Raw genomic sequence first — 27,427 nt, 5'->3', positions numbered from 1 at the left:
ACGGCGGCTATCAAAATAGTAATCTTACTTGTAGAACGTTTTTTGGCTCTTTCAATTTTAATGCGACACGTTTTGTTATTAGCATTCGTTACGTGTCTACTTACGTTTATAAGCGTTTTATATCAGTTCCTGAATGTGATTATTTCCTAGAGCCGCTGCCAAATCTGGTATGTAAATAAAATGTGTACCGGGTAGTTAATGTTGTATTATTTTTGTGGAAGTTCTTGTGTTCTTGTGTATATGAAAATCAAAGAGCAAATAAATATTTGAACATCTTTTGAGGATCTAATAATAATAGGAATCAAAGCTTTTGGCTTTGGGCTTATGGCATTATATTAGTTTTGAGCCCTTACACAGTCAATTTTTATACTCTCGCCACAAATAACAGTCTGTTTTACCTTACTTACTTTATAAAAGGTGTCTTAAAATTCACGTACGATGGAAATTTGGCGTCATTTATGTAGCAAAGTATTGACAAACCTCATAAAAGCAAATCAACAGCTGACAGCTTAGACTTAGTAACAACAACGCTTCATTATTGAAAAATACATATCTCACTATTAATGAAGGCTTGGAGGCCGCAGTGCGAAAATTGTTTACCAAATGGTCGAAATTGTGATTTAACTTTACCAACTATGAAGAGATTATTTGAAATGGCAGCAAATTTAAATCTGGAGTTAGCTTGAAATATCATGTGTAGTTATAAGACGTATTTAATTCCGGTTGACAGTCTGTCTATGCAAGCGATAACTTCAGTAAAATTGCGATAACTAGATACAACTTTGTACGTATTCTTTGGCAGGGTGTCTTGCCCATTGTCAAATTTTTTACTCTGACTCCTATGAAGATATTTCTTTCCATCTCGGTAGTAAAATTTAATGCCTATGACGTATTTAATTATTTAGTTATTATTGGTTTATTATTGACTATTATTCGCTTTCGTCCATTTTGACACATTAAGAGGAAATTCCTGCAGATCTGATGGATTTCTACTATAAAAAGTTACGTTTTCATTATCCAAATTTTAGGTAGCGTTTACTGGGAAAATGTTTGCTGGTTTATGTAATAGTTGGCGATTATTCAATGCTACCGCATTGTTTATTATAGCCTGATGTCCTTGGTGTCAACTTGCAACCAAATTTCTCATATATCCCACAGAGGTTGACCCACAGGTGTTTTCTTAATTGAACATTGTCTTCTTGCAGTATACAATCGTGATTATTTTAGCAGTAAAGCATTTCAACTGACTTTAGTAAACAAACTAAAATTTTACCAATTAATTCTCGTTTCTCAAAAATAACCATCACATATTCAGAAAGCTCACTTTTCAAACTTTAAAAATTTGTGCGACAAAGTTTGAATATCTCCATTAGGCGATTAAACATAGTGATATGAAATTTGGAATTTTTTCAAAAAAAAAAAATAAAATAATTATATTGGATTGTCAAAAAAGTCTTGCGGTATTTTCGCTAGTTGGCGCTGAAAGCGCCTAGTTCTAGATTTATTCGTCGCATCGGGTCATGCTATACTTTTTTGGAAAGCTCATTTCACGCGCTAACACGTCCTTGATTGATTGTCGTTTCGTTTAAGTCGTTCGTGAGTTATAGCGTCGCAAACATGGAGCAAAATAAAGAGAAAATACGGAGTACTGTAAAATGTACTACTACAATAAAGGCAAAAATGCATCTCAAGCCGCCAATAAAATTTGTGCAGTTTATGGACCCGATACAGTTTCCATTTCCACCGCACAACTATGGGTTCAACGTTTTCGTTCTGGTGTAGAGGTGGTCGAAGATGCGCCACGCTCCGGAAGGCTTGTCGTCGAAAATTGCGATAAAATCGCTGAATTGGTCGAGAGAGACCGGCATAGTAGTCATCAAACCGTTATAAACCATTTCAAAAAGCTTGGTGTCACTAAGAAGGTCGATGTATGGGTGCCACACGAGTTGATTCAATAAAAATACCGCAAGACTTTTTTGACAACCCAATGTTAAATATTTCTGAGAATAATGATGATTTATGAATATGTGATTGTTATTTTTGAGAAACGAAAATTCTTCTTCTTCTTCTTTACTGGCGAGGACACCGCTTACGCGATTATAGCCGAGTCCACAACAGCGCGCCAGTCGTTTCTTCTCTTCGCTACGTGGCGCCAATTGGATATTCCAAGCGAGGCCAGGTCCTTCTCCACTTGGTCCTTCCACCGGAGTGGAGGTCTTCCTCTTCCTCTGCTTCCCGCGGCGGGCAATTGCTATTCCCACTTCTTCATGGTCGGGCAATGGAACGTCTGCTCCATCGTCATCGATAGGGGTATCGGGTTCGCCTTCTCCTGGTGTTGTGCGTTCACTGCCATTCAGCAGGCTTGTTAAGGTAAAATTCCGAAATAGCTTTCAATGCGCGTGGCGATTCACATTTCTTCAATTGACTCAAAACGGTTTCCCCGAAGTTTAGTTTGCTGAACACCTAGAAGTCACACTGAGCTGAATAAGGCGAATTCCGTGGTTTCGGCGCGATGTCGGCAGAAATTTTGCGAAAACTCTACTAATAATCAATGCAGTATTCGACGGTGCATCCTCGTTGTACAAAAACCAAGAGCTGTTGGCCCATAATTTCGGCCTATTTTCGAATAGCTTCGCGCAAATGACGTAAAACACTAAAATAGTATTTCTTTTTGACAGTTTTGCCTGTCAGCATAACCTTGATTTTTTACCTGCCTTAACTTGATTTTTTCGGCTTCGGCTCCTATTTGCCACGATATTCGGCCAATTGATCGTTAATACGTTTTATGACAGTCTGGTAGTCGTTTCAGAAAATTTTAGTGATTTTGGAACCAATCGCGCTTTCACTTATTTTGACCCAAATTATCTTTCAAAATGGTTTTTACTGATCTTTCTGATATTCCAACTATGATAATCGTTGATTTTCAGAAATTTGATTATGTACACATTGAGCAAGAAATGTGCCTCGCCGTTAAACAAAATTGGGCTCAAAAACGTCAGATCTTCTTGAAAGTTTCCAAGAACCCATAGAGCGCAGCGATTGCGCTTAGGAAGATCGAGGCTTCAGTTCTTGCATAAGCTGTATTTTGTACGCTTCCAATTTAAAATCTCCAAGTAATATGCACCAAGTTGTTCCTTACACCAGTCTGAGTGTCTGTGACTGTAGGAGTTTTGACAGTTTTCATGATATATGAATACACTTTTCGCAATTCTTTGCACAGTTCCTTGTAAAACATCATCAATATAGAATACTCCCACATCTGGAACCATTTCTCTACAACCCTAACTTATTATTTTCAAAATGTTTGCCTATCAAAGTTAAACTAAACATAAATAATATGCCTCATTATTTTTACAAGTGGATGACAAGCAACTAATTAAACAGCTAACGGGTTATAAACACTAACAATGCGAAAAGCACAATGCCAAAAGATAGCAAAGAGAAGACATTAACCTAACCGGCTGCTAATGAGTGTAGAAATTAACACATCTACAACAAAAAACACATAATAGTAAACACAAAACTAAATACAAAAAGCGCAACAAAAACAAATACAAAAGAAGAAGTTCATCGATAAGCAATACGCCGTTAAACCGGAAGTATTGGGGCTACGAGCAAAAGGGAATCGAAAATATAAAAATAACAACATATGCACTAACAACAAACGGTAACACAGAAATGAGTTTTAGCACAATGCTAATAAAAACTGCACATAATCGTAAAGTGTCGATCGCAAGCGTAAACATGCGCGCCAAATGCCGAGAATTGGCAACGCAGCGCATCAAGAAATTTATGCGCCGCCACGGAGCAGTTGAGCTATGCAGTTGTTTATCTGCTCGTTGCCAAGAGTGTGTGCGTGTAAAAATGCAGCAACAACAACAACAGTGCCTTCAGATTCATTGCAACCAACAACAACAATGTAAACACATTTCGTTACATTTTTTTATGGCCGAAGTAGTAAAACGGCTGACAGCAGCACCGAAAAGACAAACTCGAGCCAAAAAGGTATTGAGCGTCAAGCGCAATGTCTACGTCAGTGGGCGTATGAACCCAAAAAAAGTTAATAAAAACAACCATAACTTAAAAAAAGTCAAAACAATGCCGGTAGCGTTTTCGCTTTTGTTTTTATTTTTGTTTTTATTTTTGTTTTTATTTTTATTTTTTTTTTTTCTTTCTTAACATTCCTTACAGCTTAACTGCTTGTCGAATTGATGCTACCGCTCGACGTTCACGCAAAATATTCTGGTCAAGGTGAGCCGCCTACGCCAAGTCCAAGTTGAAAAATGAAATGTAAAAAGTTTGCTACTGTGTCGTCGTTTGACCCCACCTAGCTATCTTAATTACTTGCTTGCCATCTCACGTTTTCCATTCCACTAGTTACTTCCTTGCGCAGCATATCCGATTTTATATAATTTTGATTGTAGATTTATGAGGGTGGTTTGGTAAAGATAAGTGAATTTCTGAATACTTTTGAAATAGTTTTTACCTACAAAGGAACTCCATTACCTACAAATGCGAAATTTCAGCTCCGTTTATTTATCGAATGATTCAAATAAAAAAGGTAAAAAACAAGGAGAAAACTTCAGCGCTTCCATCAAAGGAGCAGCTTCTTGAGGAGAGAGATAGATTGATGTCTCATAAACTGCGGCGCTTTCCCTTAAGCTGTTATAGCCGAGTTACAAACCCAGCCAGTCGCTTTTCTATTTGGCGCCAATTCGAGATATCAAGAGAAGCCAAGTCCTTTTCCACCAGATCTCTTCAACGGAGTGGAGGTTTGCCACTGCTTTCATCGGCGAGTACTGAATCGAAGACTTTCAAAGCTGGAGTGTTCTCTTGCAACTGGATAACATGACCTAGCCAGCGCGGTCGCTGTCTCTTGATTCGCTGAACTATGTTAATGTCACCTTATATCTCGCACAGCTTTTAGTACCATTGACTGCGGTAGTCGCCATTGCCAATGCGCAATGGAACATAAATCTTCCGCAAAACCTTTCTATCAAACACTTCTAACGCCGACTCATCAGATGATGCTATTATCCAAGCCTCCGCACCATATATCAGGAAGGGAATGATGAGATACATTTAGAGTTGGGTCTCATTATAGTCCGTCGAGAAAGGACCTTACTTTTCATTTGCCTACTCCGCCCAGAGTAGCATCTGTTGGCAAGAGTGGTTCGGCGTTGGATTTTAAGGATGATATTGTTGTTGATGCTTATTCTGGTTTCAAGATTGGCATGGGAGCCAAGAGGCGGGTGCGAAGACTGTTTGTTTGATGATAGGAGATATTTCCTCTTGCCCTCGTTCTCTACCAGACCCATAGGCTTCACTTCTCTATCCAGTCCAGCAAAAGCAGAACAAACGGTGCGGTTATTGAGGTCAATGATATCAATATCATCGGCGTACACCAGCATCTCTATTTAGTTCTGCAGCTCGTATTATTTCTTCCAGCAATAGATTGAAGTGGTCAGACAATAGGGATTTTTGTCTGAAACCTCACTTGGTATCGAACAACTCGGAGAGGTCTTTCCCGTTCCTGACTATTCTGTTCGAAGTCGGCATTAAAATAGACGAAGAGGGTGTGGCGATTTTCCTTTCACGGGTTTATTCCAAGTCAATAGTAGATTTTCCAGGCTTAAACCCACACTGCTAAGGTCCAATCTGTTTGTTGACGTTGGACTAAGGAGGCATACCCCATGGTAATAGGCACAGATTGCGATGTCCCCATTTGTTTGGATTGGGCAGAGCCCACTTACTTTCCAACTGTCGGGCATGCTTTCATCCATTGTCAGTTCATCGTATTTGAATAGCTCTACCGGTAATGCATCGGCCCCCGCTGCTTTGTTGCTCTTGAGGTAATTGCTATTTTAACCTCATCATAGTCGGTTAATGGAGCATCTACTCCATCGTCATCGATTGTGGAATCGGGTTCGTCATATCCAGTTGTTACACTTTCACTGCCCTTCAGCAGGCTGGTGAAGTGTTTTCTCCATAACTTCAGTAGGCTCTGAACATCAGCTACTAATCACCACTTTGGGTCCTACAAAAGTATGCCACGGTCTTCAAACCTTCCGTTAATCGGCGCATCTTTTTGTAGGATTTTCGAGCATTACCCCTGTCGACGAACTTCTCAAGCTCCTTATACTCACTTCATGCTTAAGGTGCTTTTACGGGGTGTATTCAAAAAGTATTGCGAATTGTAACTGACAGTTTTCTTCCATTGCAGGGGCGTGGTGCATCATTAGTCCTTGCCACAGGGAAGAACGGTCAATAAGAAATATTACCTGCAAGTTATGAGCAATTTTCGCGAAGCAATCCGCCAGAAACGTCCGGATTTGTGGAAGAACAAAAATTGGCTTTTGCACCACGATAATGCCCCTGCTCACACATCGTTGCTTGTGCGCGACTTTTTGGCCAAAAACAACACACTAATGATGCCGCAGCCACCGTATTCCCCAGATCTGGCCCCCTGTGACTTTTTCTTGTTTCATAACTGAAGAGGCCCATGAAAGGACGACGTTACGCTTCTCTTGACGAGATAAAGACGGCATCGAAGGAGGAGCTGAAGAAGATAAAAAAAAAATATTTTTGAAGTGCTTCGAAGATTGGAAAAACCGTTGGCACAAGTGTATAATATCTCATGGGGATTACTTTGAAGGGGACAAAATAGATATTCATGAATAAATAAATAATTTTTGAAAAAACACAAAATTCGCGATACTTTTTGAACATACCTCGTACATTATAGTAATAATCTCTTGATTCCCATCAAATCACATGGATTGAAAAGTAGATCCATTGATCTAAATTTGAAAAAGTTACCCGGCGAACCGTATCCCACTGGGCTGGTAGGAATAGAAATTATAAGATCGCAAACAGAAGTTATATTTATATGTCTTCTTAAATGACTGCATGTAAAAAGTATGTACAAAAGTATGATCCCTAGATCGGTCATCGAACTTAATAGGTGAGCCATTTGGTAAATTGTTTTAAAACAAAATAAATAATCCTGAAAACACTCGGCAGTCATGCTTTGGCATATTAAGGAATATCTCTGTTATATGGGCATGTTCACTTCTCTGATAGTTTTTTGGCTCTAGTTTTTTAGAATAAGTTCATGATACTATACTAAATTTATTACAGAACTCCAGTTATCTTGGAACTTTATCGCACTTAATTTCGTTGGTTTCTGTTGTATTCCGTCCACTCTTCCTGGCAAAGTGTGAAACTTTTACAATTTTTGTCATTAAATAAATCTATATAATCGTTTTTCATAATTGAGTATCCCAGATAGTGACTAGAAGTTATTTTATTTTATGGTTGAACAAAAAATTAACCGTGAAATTTCCTTGCAGGCAGTATCACAGGGCTTATGAACTAAACAATCGGTATTTTGGAAAGATTAAAAGCATTTTCGAAAACATAAGACTACTTTAATAAAAATCTAGAGGAACCGAACTGCATTGTATGTTGTTGTTTTACAATAATTCATAAAGTCACCAAATTCCCATTTCAGACACGTAGTTTTGTGCCTTGCACCGGCCTTCGAGCATTTAATTTTTGTTGCTAATTCAGTAGTAATTAAATAAGCGTTTCAGCTAATTAACTAAAATTACGTAGTAATTATAATGAGGGCTATAAAATGTACTTGGCCGTTGATGGGGAAAATAAGCGCGAGCCGCCAATGTACCGTCCCCTACGATTTACGCTTCAATGGGCCTAAGTTTGAAATTAAAATGCTATTCGTATTCAAGTATATGGATATATGCAATCAAAAGGTAAATATGCGCAAAGATACACCCGCATTTAAGTATACTAAACATATATACGCTAACCACCGAAAGGGGCGTGCAAGGCCTAACGGTCAATGACATTAATATCTTCATCATTGCGTGTTTGTTGTCATGGCAATATAACGCAGCTGGTTTATAGCCACGGCCAAGGTTACATGCTGACGTGCAGACTCTTTCACTAACCATACTATAAGAGGCAGTTTGCTGTTAGAGGGGGACTTTTTTAAAAAAGGAAAAAGAAGTCAATATAAGCGACAATCTCATCGGTTTTTAGTTTATGACTGTAGACTTTAGACTTGACGTAGCCCCACAAAACTTGAGATGAATTGTTGTCCGAAGTTTTCCCTCAAAATGGCCATAGAATCGCGAGCTGTGTGGCATGTAGCGCCATCTTGTTGAAACCACATGTCAACCAAGTTCAGTTCTTCCATTTTTGGCAACAAAAAGTTTGTTAGCATCGAACGATAGCGATCGCCATTCACCGTAACGTTGCGTCCAACGTTGCTTATTTACGTAGCCATTCAACCAGAAATGAGCCTCATCGCTGAACAAAATTAAAGCGCGAAACACATTTCGAACCGAACACTGATTTTGGTAATAAAATTCAATGATTTGCAAGCGTTGCTCGTTAGTAAGTCTATTCATGATGAAATGTCAAAGCATACTGAGCATCTTTCTCTTTGACACCATGTCTGAAATCCCACGTGATCTGTCAAATACTAATGCATGAAAATCCTAACCTCAAAAAATCACCCTTTATAAGAGTCGGACTGCTGTTAGAGGGGGATTTTTTGGTGGAGAGACCTAAGAGAAGGAAAAAGAAGTCAATATAAGCGACAATTTCATCAAGTTTTTTCGGTCGTAGAGACAAATGTTTATGATAACTTTTTTACTGATAATTTTTAAATTAATTAATAATAATACTTTTTTACTCTTTTCGTCGGTTAATTCATCATATTTATGTAGACATTTTTGCTTATTAAAAAGAAAGTATTTTTCAATAATTTTCGGTGCTTGATCTAATATACTATGTAACAGCCTTTTTGCACAGGAATTAATTGATCAATTAACCGGCCTTTGCGCGCTAATTTAGATTGATTTACATAATGAAAACCTTGCTTTGCTACATTAATTGTCAGTCGATTAGAAATCGAATTAAAACTGGAATGCAACTCTATGGGTTTTTGTCCACACTGTAAATTTGACTCTGTTTGGCTCTGCCGGTTGTAGTCCAGACTGTAAACTCGGTTGTGTGCGTTGATAAAATAGCAATCAGCTGATAAATTATAATCATTAGAAAAAATACAAAATGAAATACATAAGCAAGAAACAGTTATTGAAATAATTTTTTTAGATTCTTCTACGAATTTTCCAATCACAGCGTTTGTTTTTTATCGGAAAAGCATTATTTCTTCATTATGCATGAAAAAAATTCACCTATAAGCCCCGTACCAAAAACTTGTTGCTACGCCAGTGGTATGCAAAAATGTAGTTAACGCACCAAATGAAGAGACATTTCATTTAATTAAATAAGCGTTTATATACATATATCATATCAATAATTATGTATGTATTTGGCAAAGTTCGTTGGCCTTCATATACATACACAAATATGCTTAGGGACGTATTTATGTAGAAATGTGTGATGTTATAGCGATATACAATATACATATATGTATATATAAGTTTATATATAGCTATACAAATTATGTTCGGAAGTGAAAGCGATTGGCTGATAAAATATAAATACAAAAATATATATTTTTTATGATTATAATATAAGCTAATAATATGTACATTTGTATTGTATATATTGAATTAAGTCCGCTAATTGGTATCTCAATTTACAAGGAGGTGAGGGTGATATTTATATGTATTTAAATTATCTGTTAACTCAAAATGATTTCATTAATGTTTGTTTGCTTTAAATTATTCATTGCGCTGAATTAGATATGGCTAATTTATAATTTTACTTGTAGATCCGCCCACGCGAAGATGGTGCTATTACATTAAATATTATTATAATAAAATATTCATTATAATCAAAATATTATTTACAAATAAATCCAAAGACGTTATTGCCGGTTATAAGAACGAAAATCATTGATACAATTTTAGCAATGGAAAAGCTATGAATTTCCCATTTGGCAGGTTACTGATAATTTTATAATATTTTCTGATTTTTGAAAACATTTTATTTATTATTTATCTATAAACTGTTTTACATTAAACATAATCGGGATTTACAGTAATCTATTTTTTAAGATGGAACAAACTAGACACGGTATCCTAATGTTACTGAAATCGAGTCACTTGTTTAAAAGTTAACCCCGGTGGAAACGTGATACGCAATACGTAAGGTTAGGTTGAATGGTCGATCCTAATCTCAATCTCACTTAGACAGCTTATAACGCCGGTCCATTGCATATCTATAATTCTTATAAAGACGCCCATAAATCGAAAAAAGCTTTAAGCCGACCGCAAACTTGTTGAGGCGGCCAATGTCAGTTTTGGCTATATCTCCTTGTTTGCCAAAGGTATGACTGCCGAAATTCTTCAGCCACAGTTTTGCAAAGACTGGACAATAGAGAAGAAAGTGCGTGAATATTTTCACCTCACCTTCTTTCATAATACTTTGACAATTTGCAACATACTAGATTTTTAGTGTTAAGCATAAATACAAATTGGTCAATATCCAGTAACAATTCCAACGATTCCTGCAAGATGAATTTGGCTAAGGTTAAGTAGATCAATAGATTGCCTACATTCTCCACTACCTCGCAGTCGCTCATAAGCTGGTCATCAACCAACAGCTGCCATGCGCACGCGAGGTTTACTATAAAGCGCAAAATGACATCGGAGATCCGACTAGTTCGCACTCCGATGTGAGCGAGGTACATGTGCTAACTCACCGACTTTGCAGTTGCTAGCGATTGTACTATTAACAGGCATCCAAACGAGTCTGATATTGAAGTAGCTTGATGCTATTACGAGTAGGGAGATTTCCGAGCTCAATGCTAACCACACATTCGCTGCTCTACTGTCGGAGTGAATGCTCACCTCCCTCAAAGAAGCAGTAAGTATACTGATGCCTTAAAGGCATCTACTTCTGCCTGAAAAACTTACAGTAGTTCAGTAGCCTAAAGCTAAACTTGAGGATGAGCACCTTACAGGGGACCCCCTTTTCAATCTTCCCTCCTAGCTTAGACCCACTCTTGAATAAGCTTACTGCGCCTCTTCTACAGCGACTTTCCCGGTTTTTTGGCAAAATCAATTTATTTTATTCAAAATAATTTCCTTCTGATCAAATACAGCGTTTTTCACGGTCCAAAAGCATATCGAAAGAGTGTTTTAGATCGTTGGCCGGTATGGCCGCCAGTATGCCGGTGCAAGCCTTTTGAATGGACTCTACGTCTGCATAACGCTTTCCTTTCATGGGCAAATGCATTTTTCCGAAAAGGGTCGGCGGCGCCATATCAGGTGAATACGGGGAGAAGTTAACGATTAAAATGTTATTTTTGGTCAAATAATCGGTTTATGAACTTCGAATGTTGGATTCTGAGCAATTTTTGGTCGTCAGTCAATTTATACGGAACAAACCGTGCACACACCTTTCGTAACCCCAAATGTTCGGTCAAAATTTTTATATGAGGAAAAAAATATTTGAAAAATGTTGTTTGTTACTCGAGGGAATCCATGTAACCCCATAGGTGCATAAAATTGAATATTTTGAAAGCGACAGCACTAAAGTAGACGAAAAACTTTTTCTTCAAAAATCAGAAATTCCCATTTTTTTAACACCCCGTACTCACTATGCAATTATCTCAATTGATGCAGCTGAAAATTACGTTAAGTATGCAATTAACGGAGCTTTTAAAGTCATTTAAGCTTTCCCTTAAAAATATTTGCACCTCAAGTGTGTCTACCTGCCCTTCTTAATCATCAGTGGCAAACTTAAAGACAACAAAATGCAACCTGTCTCAATGGCAACGTTTAAAGTTATTCAAGTACAAGTGTTGTATTCAATTACATACATGCATTTTTCGGGTTGCCTTTTAAGCGTTTACTTATATGGTATATAGGTGTGTGTGAGCTTTGACATTTTGTTTAATTTTTATTTTTCCACACCACAAAGCAAATACATTGAAGAACTCACAAATATTCACGCCTCAAAATGCAACTTCGTGGCTTCCACACCTTTCACCGCGCCACGACGGCTGCTTCGACGCTGCTGCCATCGTCGCCTTATGCGATTCGTTGCGGTTAAAGTGGCGGTGGCATCGATTTCGGGCTTAAATTATTTTTGTAAATTCTTTTTCTCCAGCTGCTGCAAGTCCAAGGACGTAATTGCGGCAGCAGTAAATTTTGCAAACATTTTTGCAGATTTTTATTTCATTTTATTTTTACCAGCTGACTCACAAGAATGCGGCGCTGTGCTGCCATAAATACATGTGGGTAAACCATGTATTGTTAGTACTTACATATATACAATACATAATTATTATGTAATTTCAATTTGATGTCAATGTGATTGAGGAATAATAATTTTGTGTATATGTGGCCGGTTGGGGCGTCATTTTTATTGTAGTAAATTTTAATATCGCTTGTGTTGCAAAAATGAGTTATGAAAATTCAATGAGATTGGGTGTGTAAAAATTGCATTACCGGTTATGGCAAGTGGATATTCTTTCATGTATGTATGTATGTATGTTTGTATATGTTATCCCTCATGATTCCGATCAAATTACTCAACCGATTTGCTTAATTTTTTTTAAACGTTCACAAAACGCCTGGCTATCTTCTCCCTGCTAGATTTAAAATTTTTTGTAATTTATTGACAATGTTATGACAAAATTTATGTAAAAAAACATGGAGAAATATTAAAAAAAAAAGTTAATTACTTTTTTATTTATCAACATTTTTTCATTATTCCCGTAGGGACGATAACCATTCACGTACTTTTTAAGAATAAATTGGGTTTTGTGTTTTAGATGATCTAAACATGAGAAATCGTATACGCTAGTGAAAAATCACATCTCATTCACCCAGGCATTTCTCCAACAGATGTCATCAAAAAATTCCAAAAAAATTTGCTTATACACTCCACGATATACCTCATGACATGTGAAAAAAGTTCTATTGTAGAATAAAAATTTCTATGAAAACAAAAATGTCAAAAAACAGGCCTGATTACCCTACTAACCACTTAATTCAGTTTTTCAACCAAAAATAAAAAATTATAAAAACCTTATATAAAAATTAAAAATTTATATCTATTTTAAAAGATTAAATTTAGAAAGACAATTTCGGACCCAGGCATCCAATATGTTGACTGCATGGCATATGGCTGTTTTTTATTTGTCAAATTGTGAGGTCTAGTATTGGTATTTGGGTGTGCTAAAAATGTGTAAAATCTGGCCAATACTTCCCTCAACGCCCATATTCCTGATATAAATATTTTCGAGCTTTCAGTTGAGCTTATAGTTACCATATCTATTGTAATAAATGTGATTGAAATTCAGAAAGAATCTCTTCAGGGCAATACTGCTCCCAGTCCCCATACATCCAATATTCGGATTTTCAATCCGCTCAACCGCTTGACTTTATACCTTATACAATGTGTATTCAATAGTAAACAGGACTTAAAAAGAAAACAAAACAAACAGGTTTTTCGGCAAAATCAATTTATTTTATACAAAATGGTCTCCTTCTACTTCAATATAAGACAAATTGCACGGTCCAAAAGTCTCTTCCACGGGACCACTAGTCAAAGTATTACTTCATGGGAGAGAAAAAGACATTTAAGTCTCCTCTATTGTACGGACTGACTGACGCCTAATCTGTTGTAAATATCTCAATGTTGTCATAATTAGGGCTGCCGCTTCGCTGACAGCTTTCCTTTTTACAGAGGACTCGCAGATAAGTACAGTCAAATTTTTCACCGTGAGACTACCTCCAAGTGTGGTTTTCAGCTTTTCCCTTATACTTTTATACTTGAAAACCGGGGGTAATGATAAAATACGTGTTCAGAGTCTTCTATACATTCTATGTCGGACAATATGAACTAAAAGATTGCGTATATTTGTCTAGGTAGCTTATAAAGCACCTACGGCCACTGAGATCAAGTGGAAATCCAGTTCCCCATGTTGTCTATCTACCTACGAATGTATACGAATCAGTGCCATCCTTTGATTGCCACTGTTGCTGCTGCGAGCATCGATGGTCAAGAGAAGCGTAACGTCGTCCTTTCATGGTCCTCTTCAGTTTAGGGAACAAGAAAAAGTCACAGGGGGCCTGGGGAATACGGTGGCTGCGACATCATTAGTGTGTTGTTTTTGGCCAAAAAGTCGCGCACAACCAACGATGTGTGTGAGCAGGGGCGTTATCGTGGTGCAAAATCCAATTTTTGTTCTTCCACAAATCCGGGCGTTTCTGGCGAATTGCTTCGCGCAAATTGCGCATAACTTACAGGTAATATTCCTTATTGACCGTTCTTCCCTGTGGCAAGAACTCATGATGCACCATGCCCCTGCAATCGAAGAAAACTGTCAGTTACGATTCGCGATACTTTTTGAACACCCCTCGTATATTCGCGTGAATTCATATCCCTGGATGTCAAAGGGCGCTATATTCAGCAGCGTTATTTGATATGGTTCGGAAAGCACTTATCACGCGTATTGCAGAGAGCCTATGCACTGCGGTAATTAGCCTAGAGTATGATTTTATGTCTAGCGCCTGGAACCATGTTGGAGCTGCATACAGTATAAGTGAACTCAGATTAGCTATTAAAAATCTTCAGGTGGAACGCACACAGCCTTTATTTTTCATTATTCTAGGTAAAGCATTATAGATTTTATTTGCTTTACATGTCGTACTTTCCTAGTGCTCCTTGAGTTTGAGCCTCGAGTCCCCTATTACACCAAAGAACTTCAACTACGGCTGTGAAATAATCTCGCAATCTCTTCTGAGGAGCGATATCTTTTCTTTAATATTCCTGAAGCTTATGAGCTCTTTCCTGCTCAGTTAGTTCTTGACTCATGGTAGCAAACCATCGGCGCAAGCCTTTAATGCAGTCAATGCATTTGTTCCGGAGGCCATTCAGACGTCTAGCCACTGCTAGTACTATGAGCTCATCCGCATATGCGATTGTTTCAACATTTTTTTTGTTGCGGTCTTCTTAGCAACCCGACGTACATTAGGTTTCATAGTAATGGGCTCAAAATCGAGCCTTGCGATACTCTACTGGATACAGTATAAGTCTGAGTACCCTCGTCTGTGTCGAATAACAATTTCCTATTTTGAAAAACTCATTATAATATTTATCAGATAATGAGGAACGCGACCTTTCCATCTTTTCACACTTATTAAACAATATCAACTACTTCTCTGAGCGCATTAATAGTGAACCTTCTTTTTTATAAAGCCGTAATGTCGCTCTTATAATCCGCCGGCTTTTTGTATAGCTAACTCCAAGCAGTTTCTAACAATGCTTTCGTACACTTTCCCAATCATGTCGAGTATGCACAGAGTTCGATATGATGAAGTTTCTTCTGATGGCTTGTTCAGTGTTGGGAGTAGAACCAGACGTTATACTTTACACGCGTCCGGGCACGCCTCTTCTTCGCGAGCTGTTTCATCTATTACGCCTTGTAATTTGATTAAAATTAAACAAAGTTAAAAATTAGCCTTCAACTAGGCCACTGAACCAGATTCTGCGCCAGATTTAACATTAATATTGGTAACAATTAAATGTATTTACTATTAAATGCTGGTAAATAATATGATCAGCATTCTCCATGCATATTCATCAACATATTGAACTGCCTGTTCTTAAAAATCATAAACATTCAAATACTATAAATATTGTATCGAAAAACTATCAATCACTGACCTCAAAAAAATATTAATCCCTAGCTGAAATTTTAGAAGGCTGAGTGCCAGCCATGTGCTAATACCATATAATACATTAAAACCCACAACGATTAGTCATAAAAATTAAAAGCAACAATAAAAGGTAAAGCAAATCAAACTAAAGAAAATAAGCGATCTTTAGCAACGCCATTGATTTATTGTTGTATTGTTTCTGTTGCTTTTGCAAAAAACAATAATTATTTCTTACAGCTACGTTGCAAGCGCTCTCTTAAGTGAACAGATAATAAGCACTGAGCAACGCTTGTCTCTCAGCCTCTATTTATTATATGAAAAACATTGCCTACATTTAGGCGCTGCTTTTAGAAAAATTGTTATGCACATTACATGCTACCTGCAAATACTTAGTCGCTAACTACTTTATTTTTCTCCTCCTCTCTCTTCCCTCTAGGACAAGTTGCTCAGCAAACTGGAGGAAAGCGAACCGGATCCGCCAACCTCGCAGGAGGATGAATGCGTCATTTGCATAAATGCGCGTGCGACCATGCAAACGTCACCATGCGGTCATCGTGTTGTCTGTCGTCGCTGCTTTGTCAAGACAATACAAAGTGCCGTGGCACAGCGACTGCTGCCACTACGCTGTGTGATCTGTCGTGCGCGTGTGAATCGCCTCACCTCCAGCTCGGGCACTTGGCGCATACAAGAGTCGGCGAGCAGCTATTCCATGGGTGCCAAAAGTTGGGCTTCCGCCGGTGTCGGTGCGGGCGGCGTGCACGCCTCGGCCAGTTCCTATTCGATGGGCGATGCGCATAGCGGCCACCATGCCTTCCATCCACATCCCGCGCTGCATGGTCGTTATCCGCGCAGTCCGAATGGTGGCGGTCGTGTTGCACAATCGGATAGTTTGTATTCGATGAGTTCGACGGGTTCGTCGTCACTGTCGGGTGTCTCACATATGTCCGCCTACTCTAAGACGTCTTCCATTTCGAGTGGTCTCTGCTCACCCGCCTCACCCATATCACCGTCTGCCATGTCAGCGTATACACAGACACCGGTGATGAATAATCATTTGGCGCCACCCGGCGCATCGACATCACATGGTACGCTCACGTTATCGCCTTCCGGTTCATCCGTTTCAGGTTCGCTTTCGCCACGTGATGATCATCATCATTCACATTCACATTCGGGTGGATGTCCGGCGGGCTGCTCGGGTGCTATACCGCGTAAGCCACTCAATTCGTTGAGTAATTCTTCATCGAGCGGCTCGAGTATTAGCAGCTGCAGCAGTTTTCCGCCCGCGACGCATACGTATCCCGGTCGCCGTTATACCAAGGGACGACTGACGGATCTACAAAATAGACTGCCACCAATTAAGGAGTTTCGCAGTCCAGCCAAAGTGCCACATCCTTCGCCAGTGCACATCAGTAATCCACGTTTTCGGTACGTATTCATGTTAACTTTTCAAAATTTATAACAACTATTTTCGTATTCTTTTATTTACAGTTATTCTTCTTACACCAAATCCTCATCGAGTGCGCACGAAATTGCTCCGTTGCTGTGCGAACCGCCTTCACCACCCAAAAGACCCATGAACATACTGGCGGCCTCTGCTTCAACTAACGGCTTATGTCCACCGCCGTTAAAGGCTGGTGGCACTGCCAAAATTAGTCCTCTGGTGTCGAAGAACTCCCTGCCAAAGAATGCCTACACTTTGGGTAATAAAGATAAGAAGACGCCACTAAATAGTACCAGTGGCAACACAGCCAAAGTGAATGGGAAGCTTTCAAGCACAACAACAAATAACAGTAATAGTAAGAAGGTAACTTACGATGCTAACGGTAATAGCGTTTCATTGGCATCAACACCTATACCGAAATCGTCTGCGTCGAACCAAAATAGCAATAATAAATCGTATTCAGCACCAACCTCACGCTCCAACTCTTCCAATCGAAGTTTTCCACTATTCTCCAATACCAATAGCAATCACAGTAAGTTCAAAAGTTGTGGGATGTTCATACTCAAATATTTTATTCCATTTTAATCCATATTCCACTATATTAACCTAAAAGTATAATTGGTAAAGAAGTATTGGTATAAGAAGTAAATCAGATGAGTTTCATGTAATTATTCCAAGTTAGGCTGAACCATCAGACAATCTAGATACTTTTATGAGACTTGGTTAACTTCAATTGAAACGAATAATCAGGCCTTCAGTTTGCATTCTTAATTGGTCCTACCTTCTCTCTCCTGACTATTTTATCGATGTTCCTTTGACTGCCGGATTCAGATTCTTGAGTCTATTGTGTATAACAACCACTTAAGAATTCTAGACCTTCAATAATACCCATAAAAGAGCGATTTAGTTTTCTTAATCTTACAGAAGTAAAAGACCATAATCCGCTAGCCTCTAAAAACAGGTTGTAAGAGCCGAATCTAGAACCCATGATCTCTGACCTACTCTCAAGGCATTGCTTCTATTGTTCTAGTTTCTAGGTTCGCTTTGCATAAACGCTCTTATTGCCTGATTTCTCTTCTTTTTGAACTTGACCAACTCCAAGCTCTTTAAAAGTCTCTCCAAACTTAAACACTTATCCAACGTTCTTTTCAGTTTTATCAGGCATCGTCTAGCTCTAAATGAAAGTTTTTATATATAATTTGTCCTTTTCGAGATAAAGACTCTTAAATATAAGAAGATGGTTCTCATACGACACTTTTATTTCCATATTCCAAGTTTTCCAAGCAAATATTTTTATCACTGGTTTATTTTCTGTATGAAGTATACTATACGATAATTGTAAAGAAGATCATCCTTAAAGTTAACAGATTTTTCATTAGGAACGCTACAAAAGCAGACTGTTAGGGACAGCAACAACGGCATATTTTTTTCCGTTCTTCTGAAATTTCTCTTCAGTGAGGTCTGCCATTTCATCATAGAAAAACATACGATCCAACAACGAGTCGAAATTATTAATATTTACAACCAAAATTCAGAGTCAGTGGGCCTCAACTTTAAGAGCGCTACGTCCGATTTATGGTCGTCATAATCGTCCTGTCAGATCAACAATCGAGCGTCCAGTGAAAAAATTTCAATGCACAGCACAAAATGTTCCCGTGCCAGGTCCGTAGTGTCGAAAATATTGCTGCCGCTAGCGCATCAATTGAGGAGGCCCCAAATCAATCTCTCACACGTCGTTCTCAAGCGTTGAGCATCTCTGTGACGTTGTTGTGGCGCATTTTACGAAAAGATCTTGGTCTACATTCTTACAAGATTAAATTGACGCAAGAACTGAAGCTGCTTGACCACCACAATAGTCCTATCATCGTGAACTGGGCTGAGCACCAACTTGAAAATCTTCCAGATTTTCATCGAAAAATCATCTTCCGCGATGAGGCTCACTGAATAGCTTCGTCAATAAGCAAAATGTGCATTATTGGTTAGACAGCAACCCACATGTACAGTATGAGTCACCATTGCATGGCATTGGTTTGGTGCGGTTCATGGACCGGCGGCGTCATTGTTCCTTACTTCATTCATAATGACCAATACCCTCAAGTTACTGTGAATGGGAATTGCTATCGCTCAATTATAACCGAATTTTTTTGGTCCGAGTTGGATGATATGGACTTGGTCAATGTGTGGTTCCAACAGGACGGCGCCATTAGCCACACAGGGAATGCCACAATCGATTTATTGACAACCAAGTTTGGAGCACATGCTATCACACGAAGTGGCCCAGTCAATTCTAGTTCTCGTTAATGTGATTTGACGCCTTTAAACTATTTCCTGTGGGACTATGTCAAGTCTGTGATCTATGCCAACAAGCCAGCCACGATTGATGAACTTCGTACGAATATCGAACTTGAAATTGCATCAGTATCGGCCGATTTATGCTTGAAAACCGTCGACAATTGTATTCAGCGTCTGGATTTCTGCAAGCGTGCCCGTAGTGGCCATGCAAAATAAATCGAGTTCCATACATAATGGTATCGCATATGCTTTCACAGGAATAAAGGATTTTATTGACATCCCAAACTTTTGTAGCGCTCTTATTAAAAAATCCGTTATTGAAGCGAACAATGAATTCTCTAAATTTTGAAGATCTAAAAAAGATCAATTTTTATACGTCAAAAGTATAGTCTCCGTATGGCTAATGAATTTTATAAAAGCATCCTTTTTTGCCTCATCCTGGAAGATCTCTATGAAACAGATTTTTTAGTATTGGTTGAGATATAAGGATCAAGCCAAAGTATGGTGCTAATCTCTCAAATTACGAAAGCCCTTATCTCGATTAGTCTAAAAAGTACCGCATTCTTGATTACTCTTCGTTCAGTTATTTACAAATATATGATTACGCCTTCCTCTCACCTAATATATACTTGTAAGTACACAATATCATCTCTTCCACCCTGCTTTGCAATCGAACTCAATTCGTTCTAGAATGTCTCGAGTTCAAACTGTCTTTCGATCTGTCACTCTTCAGAAAGTTTTTCAACTATCTACAATAACAACAATGTAATATGCCTTATCAGGAAACTTTTAAATAGTAGAGTAATTTCCATCACCGCCTCTAATTACATGTGATGACAGATAATTTGAATAATTTCCGCACACTCACCAACTCATATTCATTCTACATATATACCATATACGAGTACATTTCTTTGTTCTCTTTTGTTTCACATTTTGTAGAGGAGAAAGCCGACAATAAGAAGAATGAATCCATGGAGCGTAAGAAGAAGGAGGAGAAACTTAAAATGAAAGCGGAAAAGGAAGCGAGAAAGGTGGGTGTACGTGAACGTGACGCTACAGCGACGCCACGAACTAACGGTGTTTGTAAAGATGAACATAGCAAAAATACTAAGCAAAATATTATAAAAAATGTTGGTGGTGATGATGATGATGATGATTATGAGGATGATGATAAAGATGAAGATGATGCACATAACGTCGATGGTGGTCGTAATGGTGGTGGTGTTGGTGTCGGTGGTGGGTTATTATGCTTGTATGGTGGTTTGGCTGCCTGGAAAGTAATGTCGGTAATTGGTCTATCACACACAGCTTGCATTTTCATTGTTCAGTTGCTCTTCTTTTTTCACTTTATTTTTCTATCTTCCAATTTTCCTTCAACGTTGTTGTATTCTTTCCGTTATTTTAATGCACCGTTATGTAGTTTTTCAAATTTCGTGTGAAATAGCTCTACGTTTACTATATGTTTGGTGTTTATAATAAGGTAGCAACTTTAATAGGTCTAAATATACTCAATACCTCCTTTTTCGTCATTAAGAGTCAATTAAGGGGAAGACAAAACTTTATATTTTAGTTTCTTAAGCCAAAAATAATAACGTTAGACATGTTTTTATGAGCTTAGCCAATTTCGTTTGTTAAAAGCTCACACTTCGTTGTTTGTTCGTGAATTCTTGACCAAAAAAAATATTGTAACGAGCCTCTTCAACTAATTACCAATATTACAAACCCGAAAATTTTTAGATTACTTCAAGAGGACTACAAAAACTGATCCCACGATAAGTAGGGTCATGATTCTATATAACCAAATTGTTTTAAATCCATGACTATCATCATATTTTCCCCATAATGAGCTTCCGTGCCTGTGACAGGCATCAATAAACTTCTATTCCAACAAGAAACAGATTCTTTGTTTCAAAAGTAAGGATCAGCTCTTTCAAGTCTTTTATATTTTTATGATTCTTCAGTTTAACCAAATAATTATCGAAGATCAGTGTTAAGATCTGAGAGGGACTATTACTTGGTGGAACCAATTTCCGGCTAAGACTAAAGTTTCTTTTAACTCTCAGTGACCCGATAAAAAGCAATGTCCTATTTTTAGCTTAATAGCATTAAATAAAATAGTCGCTTACCAAAGAAGCAAACCCAGGAAAACAAGTTTAACAAGAACTAAAATTGGACTGGTTTGGTGTTTAGTATTTATGTATATAGAGATTCCGCTCCTTTTTCTTCGTTTTCATAATCAAGTTTACAACAGCGTCAGTAGTTCTTCCTTTTCGCTGTTTGACGCCAATTGGAGATTATAAATGCTTCGTCTGCTTCCTCCGGCGGGTAATGCGACGAATTCTCTCAGAGCTGGGGTGTTTTCATCCACATCGACATGAACTAGCCAGCGTAGCCGTGGTCTTTAATTCGCTGAACTATGTCAATGTCGTCGTATATCTCATCGTTCCATCGATTGCGGTATTCGTCGTTGCCAATGCGCAAAGGACCATAAATCTTCCGCAAAACTTTTAGGAGGAGCCCAATTTGTTTGATGACAGGACATATTTCATGTTGCCCTCGTTCACGACTCGAAGAGGTTCTTCCCGAACCTGATGGAGCTTTTAGTATTGCTCAACATCACTTTACACAGCCGTATTTGTTTTGCGGGAATACCGAATTCAGACAGAGCGGATTAAAGGTAGCACCTTTTCATGTTGTCAAAACCAGCCTTAAAATCATGTCGATCCTCTTTATAAAGGTGGTTTTCAAAATTTGGCACATGGTGAATTTCTGGTCAGTTGTTGATTTTTCAGACCTAAAGCAACACTGATAAGGTCCAATCAGTTTGTTGACGGTTTGCTTTAATCTTTCACGCAATACGCTCTATAGAACCTTATTACGATGTTGAAGAGGGTTAATACTCCTAGGTAGTTGGCGCAAATTGTGGGGTCTCCCTTTTTTGTATATTAGGCAGAATACACTTAAATTCCAATGGTCAGGCTTGTCTTGGTCCGACCATATTCAACAAAGAAGCTGATGCATGCTCCTTATCAGTTCTTCTCCGCCATATTTAAATAGCTCGGCCCCGCCGCTTTGTTGTTCTTTAGATGGGTAATTGCTATTCGAACTTATTCATGGTCAGGCAATGGATCATCTCTTAGCATAATGCTTTCGCTGCCATTCAGCAGGCCGGAGAAGTGTTGCCTCCATATTTGAGTAAGCTCCGGGCATCAGTAAGTAGATCATCTATGAGGATTCCACTGTAGTACGGTCCGGTCTTGAAACCTCCAGAGAGTCGCCGCATCTTATCGTTATTTTCGAGCATTAACGCTGTCGACCAGCTTTTCAAGCTCTTCATACTCACGCATTTTGGCCTCTCCATTTTTTGTCTGCAAATGCGTCTCGCTTCCCTCTTTAGCTCTCGGTACGTATTATGGTGAATTGTAAAGTTGCATGGTAGTCTGTCTGTTTTCTTTCCGCTGCGACACGGCACTCCTCGTCATAACAGCTGTTCTTTTGTTTCCGAAAACCAATGGTTTCGTTTGCAGCTGCATATATGGAGTTTGAAATGAAGTCCCACAGTTGCCTGATACCAAGTTGCTGTTGAGTGCTCTCAGAGAGCAGCAAAGCAGGGCGACTAGAAAATCGTTCGACTATCTGTTGTGATTGTAGTTTCTCATTGTCGAACCTTCCTTTGTGTTTGGAGCCGTAGATATTTAAATTTTAGTCTTTATCCATTTTCATTATGTATTATTTAATAATTTTATTTTCCCAATTTATTTGTTTTATATTTATTCTCACATAAATGCTTGTAGTCTGGTTCAAAGCTATTTTCTATCTCTTCCTCTTTCTGCCTTGTTATATTTCTAACAAAATACTTTTAATTTCAAAAAGTAAGTTTAAAGGAAGTAATCTATTTGAAGCACTTTATTAGCGTTTTTCCGTGATTACTCTATGTCTATATATTCTGTTAACTTTAATGGTAATTTTACGTTTTTTTGGTGTCATTGTTCTCAACTCTTTTTTCCATTCTCCTCTCTCTTTTACTAATCTAAGTCCATGCCAATTTTATGATTATTTTTAAATTTTACTAAAACTTAATTGCTCATTCATTTCTTAGTTTAGCCGCGTGTTGTTGCCTTTCGTTTGCTCAATCGTATGCCATTTTATTGTTGTTTATTATATTCAGCAGCAGTTCATTGTCTTTTAGTGCTCGCTTTAAATGTGTGTTGGGAGCTCCTTCTCTCCCGCATATCCTTTGTTTTATTTACGTGCTTTTGTATCCGACAACAACCGCCACAAAATGTGCCACACACCCACACACTATCAAATATCATAGCTAACAGGAAGTGCGCCCGATGTTGCCGTGTATGCTTGTATGACTGTTGGAAAGGACAAATAGGCGTAAAGCCATATGCACCGCAGACACAGAGTTGCTTTTGTTTGATATTCAAAACTTTATAGTTTTCTATGTGTAGCATGTCGCATGCATTACAACAACTTCACGACAACAATACAACAATGCTTGAGTGGCTGAATGAATGCGTGTGAATGAACGTACAATGGCTAATTGGCTCACATACGAAACAATTACAACAATAGAAAACTTTTAACTACAACCAACAACAAAAATATAAAGTTTTCACGTTCTATATATATATATATAGAGTAGTCATATTTTTTTCTAATCATTAACTATTTAATTACACATACGATAATAACTAGCAATTAGGAATTATTTGTGTGTAAACAGAGTTCGTTGGCAGATGAAGTTTTTTTTTTTTTGAAAACATAAATATATATATCTATAACAGTTCAGTATATATTCTTACAATTACTTAGCTAGCTAACGTAATTTTTTTTCGTACTGTATTCATTACACTGAGGTTCTAAGAGTTAAAGTTACTACTTTCAAGTAGATAATTACTATGTAATTTGCGCTCATACGACTCATTACCGCTACTGTAGCAAAAAGTAATCGTTTTTCTCTCTTCCCTTTGTTGTTTATAACTTTCATTTTGCAGGAAGAGAAGCGTCTCGCCAAGGAAGAGGAACGTTTAGCGAAGCTGATTGCTAAGGAAGAGAAGAAGAAGGGCAAAAAGGAAGCTAAGGAACTACTCATCGCAAATGATGGCAACTGTAAGAAGTGAGGTTATGAATTGCTAATGTCTGACGGAAAGGGAGCTATAAAAAATATTAAAGAAATATTAGTTACACATTCCAACAAAAAAACTGCTTAAAAAATATAGCTATAATAACGCGAAGCAACACTAAATAACAATAAAAAGTGCAATTATGGGCTGAAAAGACTCAAGTGTAGACAAAATGTACTTGTTTTCATGCGAAAAGTTAGCAATTAGTACTAAAATGTACTAAATAACTTGCAATTATTACGAAATTGTGTACTAAAAGATCTAAAACGAGCGTGCATGTAAATAAGTAATGTACTAAAATCATTAAAGAGCATGTGAAGGTACTAAATTTAGTACTACCTAAAATAAGTAGTGAATTACGTGGAAAAGTTACTAAATTCTGTACTAAAAGCGTGAACTAAAGCTACCAATATGAATGCCAAATGTAGCAGAGTACTAATAATTAGGTCAACAGTATTAAATTTTGTACTAAAATCACTAAAACCACGCTAAAGTTCGAATTACACACATTGAGTATGAAACGAAGTACTAAATTTTGTACTAAGATCACCAAAAACCACGTTAAAGTGCGAATTATCTACATACATTAACTATTAAAGTGAGTTCGAATAGGTACTAAATAAAATGAAGTACTAAATTTTGTACTAAAAGTTATAAATGGCTTGCGAAAGTACAAAATTACGAGCAATATGTACTAAATATGTACCAAAATTACTACTTTTTGCGGATAGATACTGAAATACTAAAGTTTTTTGTGCTAAATAAGCTGAATTAAATACAGAAAATACTAAATTGTAACCACAAAGTTCTAAAATAATACATTTTCACAACCTCACCGAATAAAAATTCAGAACAGCTCTACTAATGTGGGCAAAAAATAGTAAGACTTTTTAATTAAAATTTTGCGCGAAATTTTTTTTTCTAGGTTGACGCGACAATTAGTTATTATTCTTTTTAAAGTATATAAAGTTCATACAGCCATTTTTACGATGAGTGAAATTATTCAATAAAGAAGTTCGATTATTGGGATCCAATTTTCTGGTGCTGAAGCATTCAGAATGTTGGAGAAAGCCCTCGGTTTTCGCGAGCAAACTGTTTTTGATTGGTAAAAATTATTCAACGTCCAGGACGATCATCAACATCAAATGATGATCAACTCATCCATAAAATTAAGGAATGGGTGCTTGAAATCGACGTATGACAGTCAGAGATCTTACTGACATCACTGAAATATTGGAAGGATCCGTGAAAATCATTTTAAAAGATCTTTTGGGCCTAAAAGTGAAACCACGATTGATTGCAAAATCACTCAATTCTTTCGAAAAACAACGTCGCTATAACGTCAGTGAAACAATGCTTTCCGACTACAATGCTTCATGACATTCTGATGAAACACATTATTAATGAACAATACTGATCGATCTATGCTTACTCGAACTCGAAAACAGACGATTAATCCACCGAATATCGTTTCAATGGTGAACACGTCAAAGCAGGTCAAAAATCTAAGTTAGATTGACAGTTTTCTTCGATCATCGAGTTGTGGCATACTCCGAATTCCTTCCGACCAGCCCAACCGTCAACAACGAACACCATTTGAGTGTTATGCGTCGTATGCGCGAAGCTATTCGTGAAAAGAGGACGAAATTATAAGCCTATAACTCTTGGTTCTTGCACCATGATAACGCACCATCGTACTACACTGATTCTTCGTGAGTTTTTCGCCAAATTTTCAACTAATATCGTGCCGAGACCAGCGTACTAACCTTATTTGGCCCCGTGTGACTTCTGGCTATTCGGCAAACTCAAACAACCGCTGCGAGAAACCGTTTTGAGTCAATTGTAGACATTAAACGTGAATCGTTAGGCGCCTTGAAGACTGTTCCGGAAATTGACTTCAGCAATTGTTGAAAAAACGTTGGCTTAAATGTATTGGGGCTATAGATCGTGACTGACGACATAGATCGTGAGAAATAAATTAAGAATTTCAAAATTATGCACAAAGTCTTACTATTTTTTGCTCATAGTAGTATAGTTACAGGCTAGAAAATTTCATGAACATTAGCATTAGTACTAAATTACAAGCAAGAAAATTCTAAATTCCAAACAAAGCGTACTAAATTGAAGAAAGAAGAAAAGAAAAGCTAAAGTAAATGTAAAAGTAGTAGAATACATATGAGCAAGATTATACAGAATCAGATAGTCTAGTATAAATTCGTCAAGTATTTATTTACAAATGAAAAGTACTTAAAGGCAAATCACACTAAAAACAACAGCTTGTACTAAACCTTAAACGATTAGTACTAAGTTACATGAAAATGAACCTAAAGTACGAGAATTACTTACAAAAGTGCCGACATGCCATATACAAATGTAAAATTGCATGCAGCAAGTACTTAAATTACTTAAAAGGTGCATAATTACACACAAAAAGTATTAAATTGCTGTGTGGCATACAAACGGCATGAAGCTGCAGGCGAAAAATACTTATCACAAGTACTAAAGTATGTACTAAAAGCACATACTGAACACTACACACTACTCTAAAGCAACTCTGAAATAAAAATCACAAATTTTCTGAAAAATGCATATTTACAACAACAAATACAACAATATAAAAAAGCAAAATTTCTAAATTACAACAAAGATTCTAAGCAACATAGTAACTACTACTCTAAATACTGCTATAATTGTAGCAATTACATAAAAAATCGTTAGCTAAGTAGGTACTTAGATGCTTACTTATGTAAATCTAATTAGTGGTCCCTTTGAATATGTACCGGATTCATTATACTCTGAAGTTAATATAAAATCGTTTGTTTTTAAAAAATTGAAATGCAATTACATACATAATATTTATTAACGAGAACTGTACTTTATAACGA

At 37.5% G+C, this 27,427-nt stretch overlaps 1 protein-coding gene across 2 annotated transcripts in view; it reads left to right on the top strand.

Moving 5' to 3' along the window:
- Positions 1 to 25,479, top strand: part of LOC105233411 (uncharacterized) — a 139,761-nt gene extending 114,282 nt beyond the window's left edge. Inside the window, exons 3-6 of one of the 2 annotated variants that reach the window (XM_049451915.1) lie at positions 16,111 to 17,099; positions 17,163 to 17,647; positions 20,350 to 20,441; positions 24,414 to 25,479. In XM_049451915.1, the coding sequence (XP_049307872.1) occupies positions 16,111 to 17,099; positions 17,163 to 17,647; positions 20,350 to 20,441; positions 24,414 to 24,539 (1,692 nt within the window). In that variant the 3' untranslated portion in view covers positions 24,540 to 25,479. Of the gene's footprint in view, positions 1 to 16,110; positions 17,100 to 17,162; positions 17,648 to 20,349; positions 20,697 to 24,413 lie in introns of both variants that reach the window. The other variant, XM_049451914.1, reaches the window with a different exon arrangement.
- Positions 25,480 to 27,427: the final 1,948 nt, after the last annotated feature.

The sequence above is a fragment of the Bactrocera dorsalis genome, chromosome 3 (genome assembly GCF_023373825.1).
Source record: "Bactrocera dorsalis isolate Fly_Bdor chromosome 3, ASM2337382v1, whole genome shotgun sequence".
In the NCBI taxonomy this organism is placed as follows: domain Eukaryota; kingdom Metazoa; phylum Arthropoda; class Insecta; order Diptera; family Tephritidae; genus Bactrocera; species Bactrocera dorsalis.
Note: the sequence above shows the minus strand (reverse complement) of the source record. Positions and strands in the feature narration are given on the sequence as shown.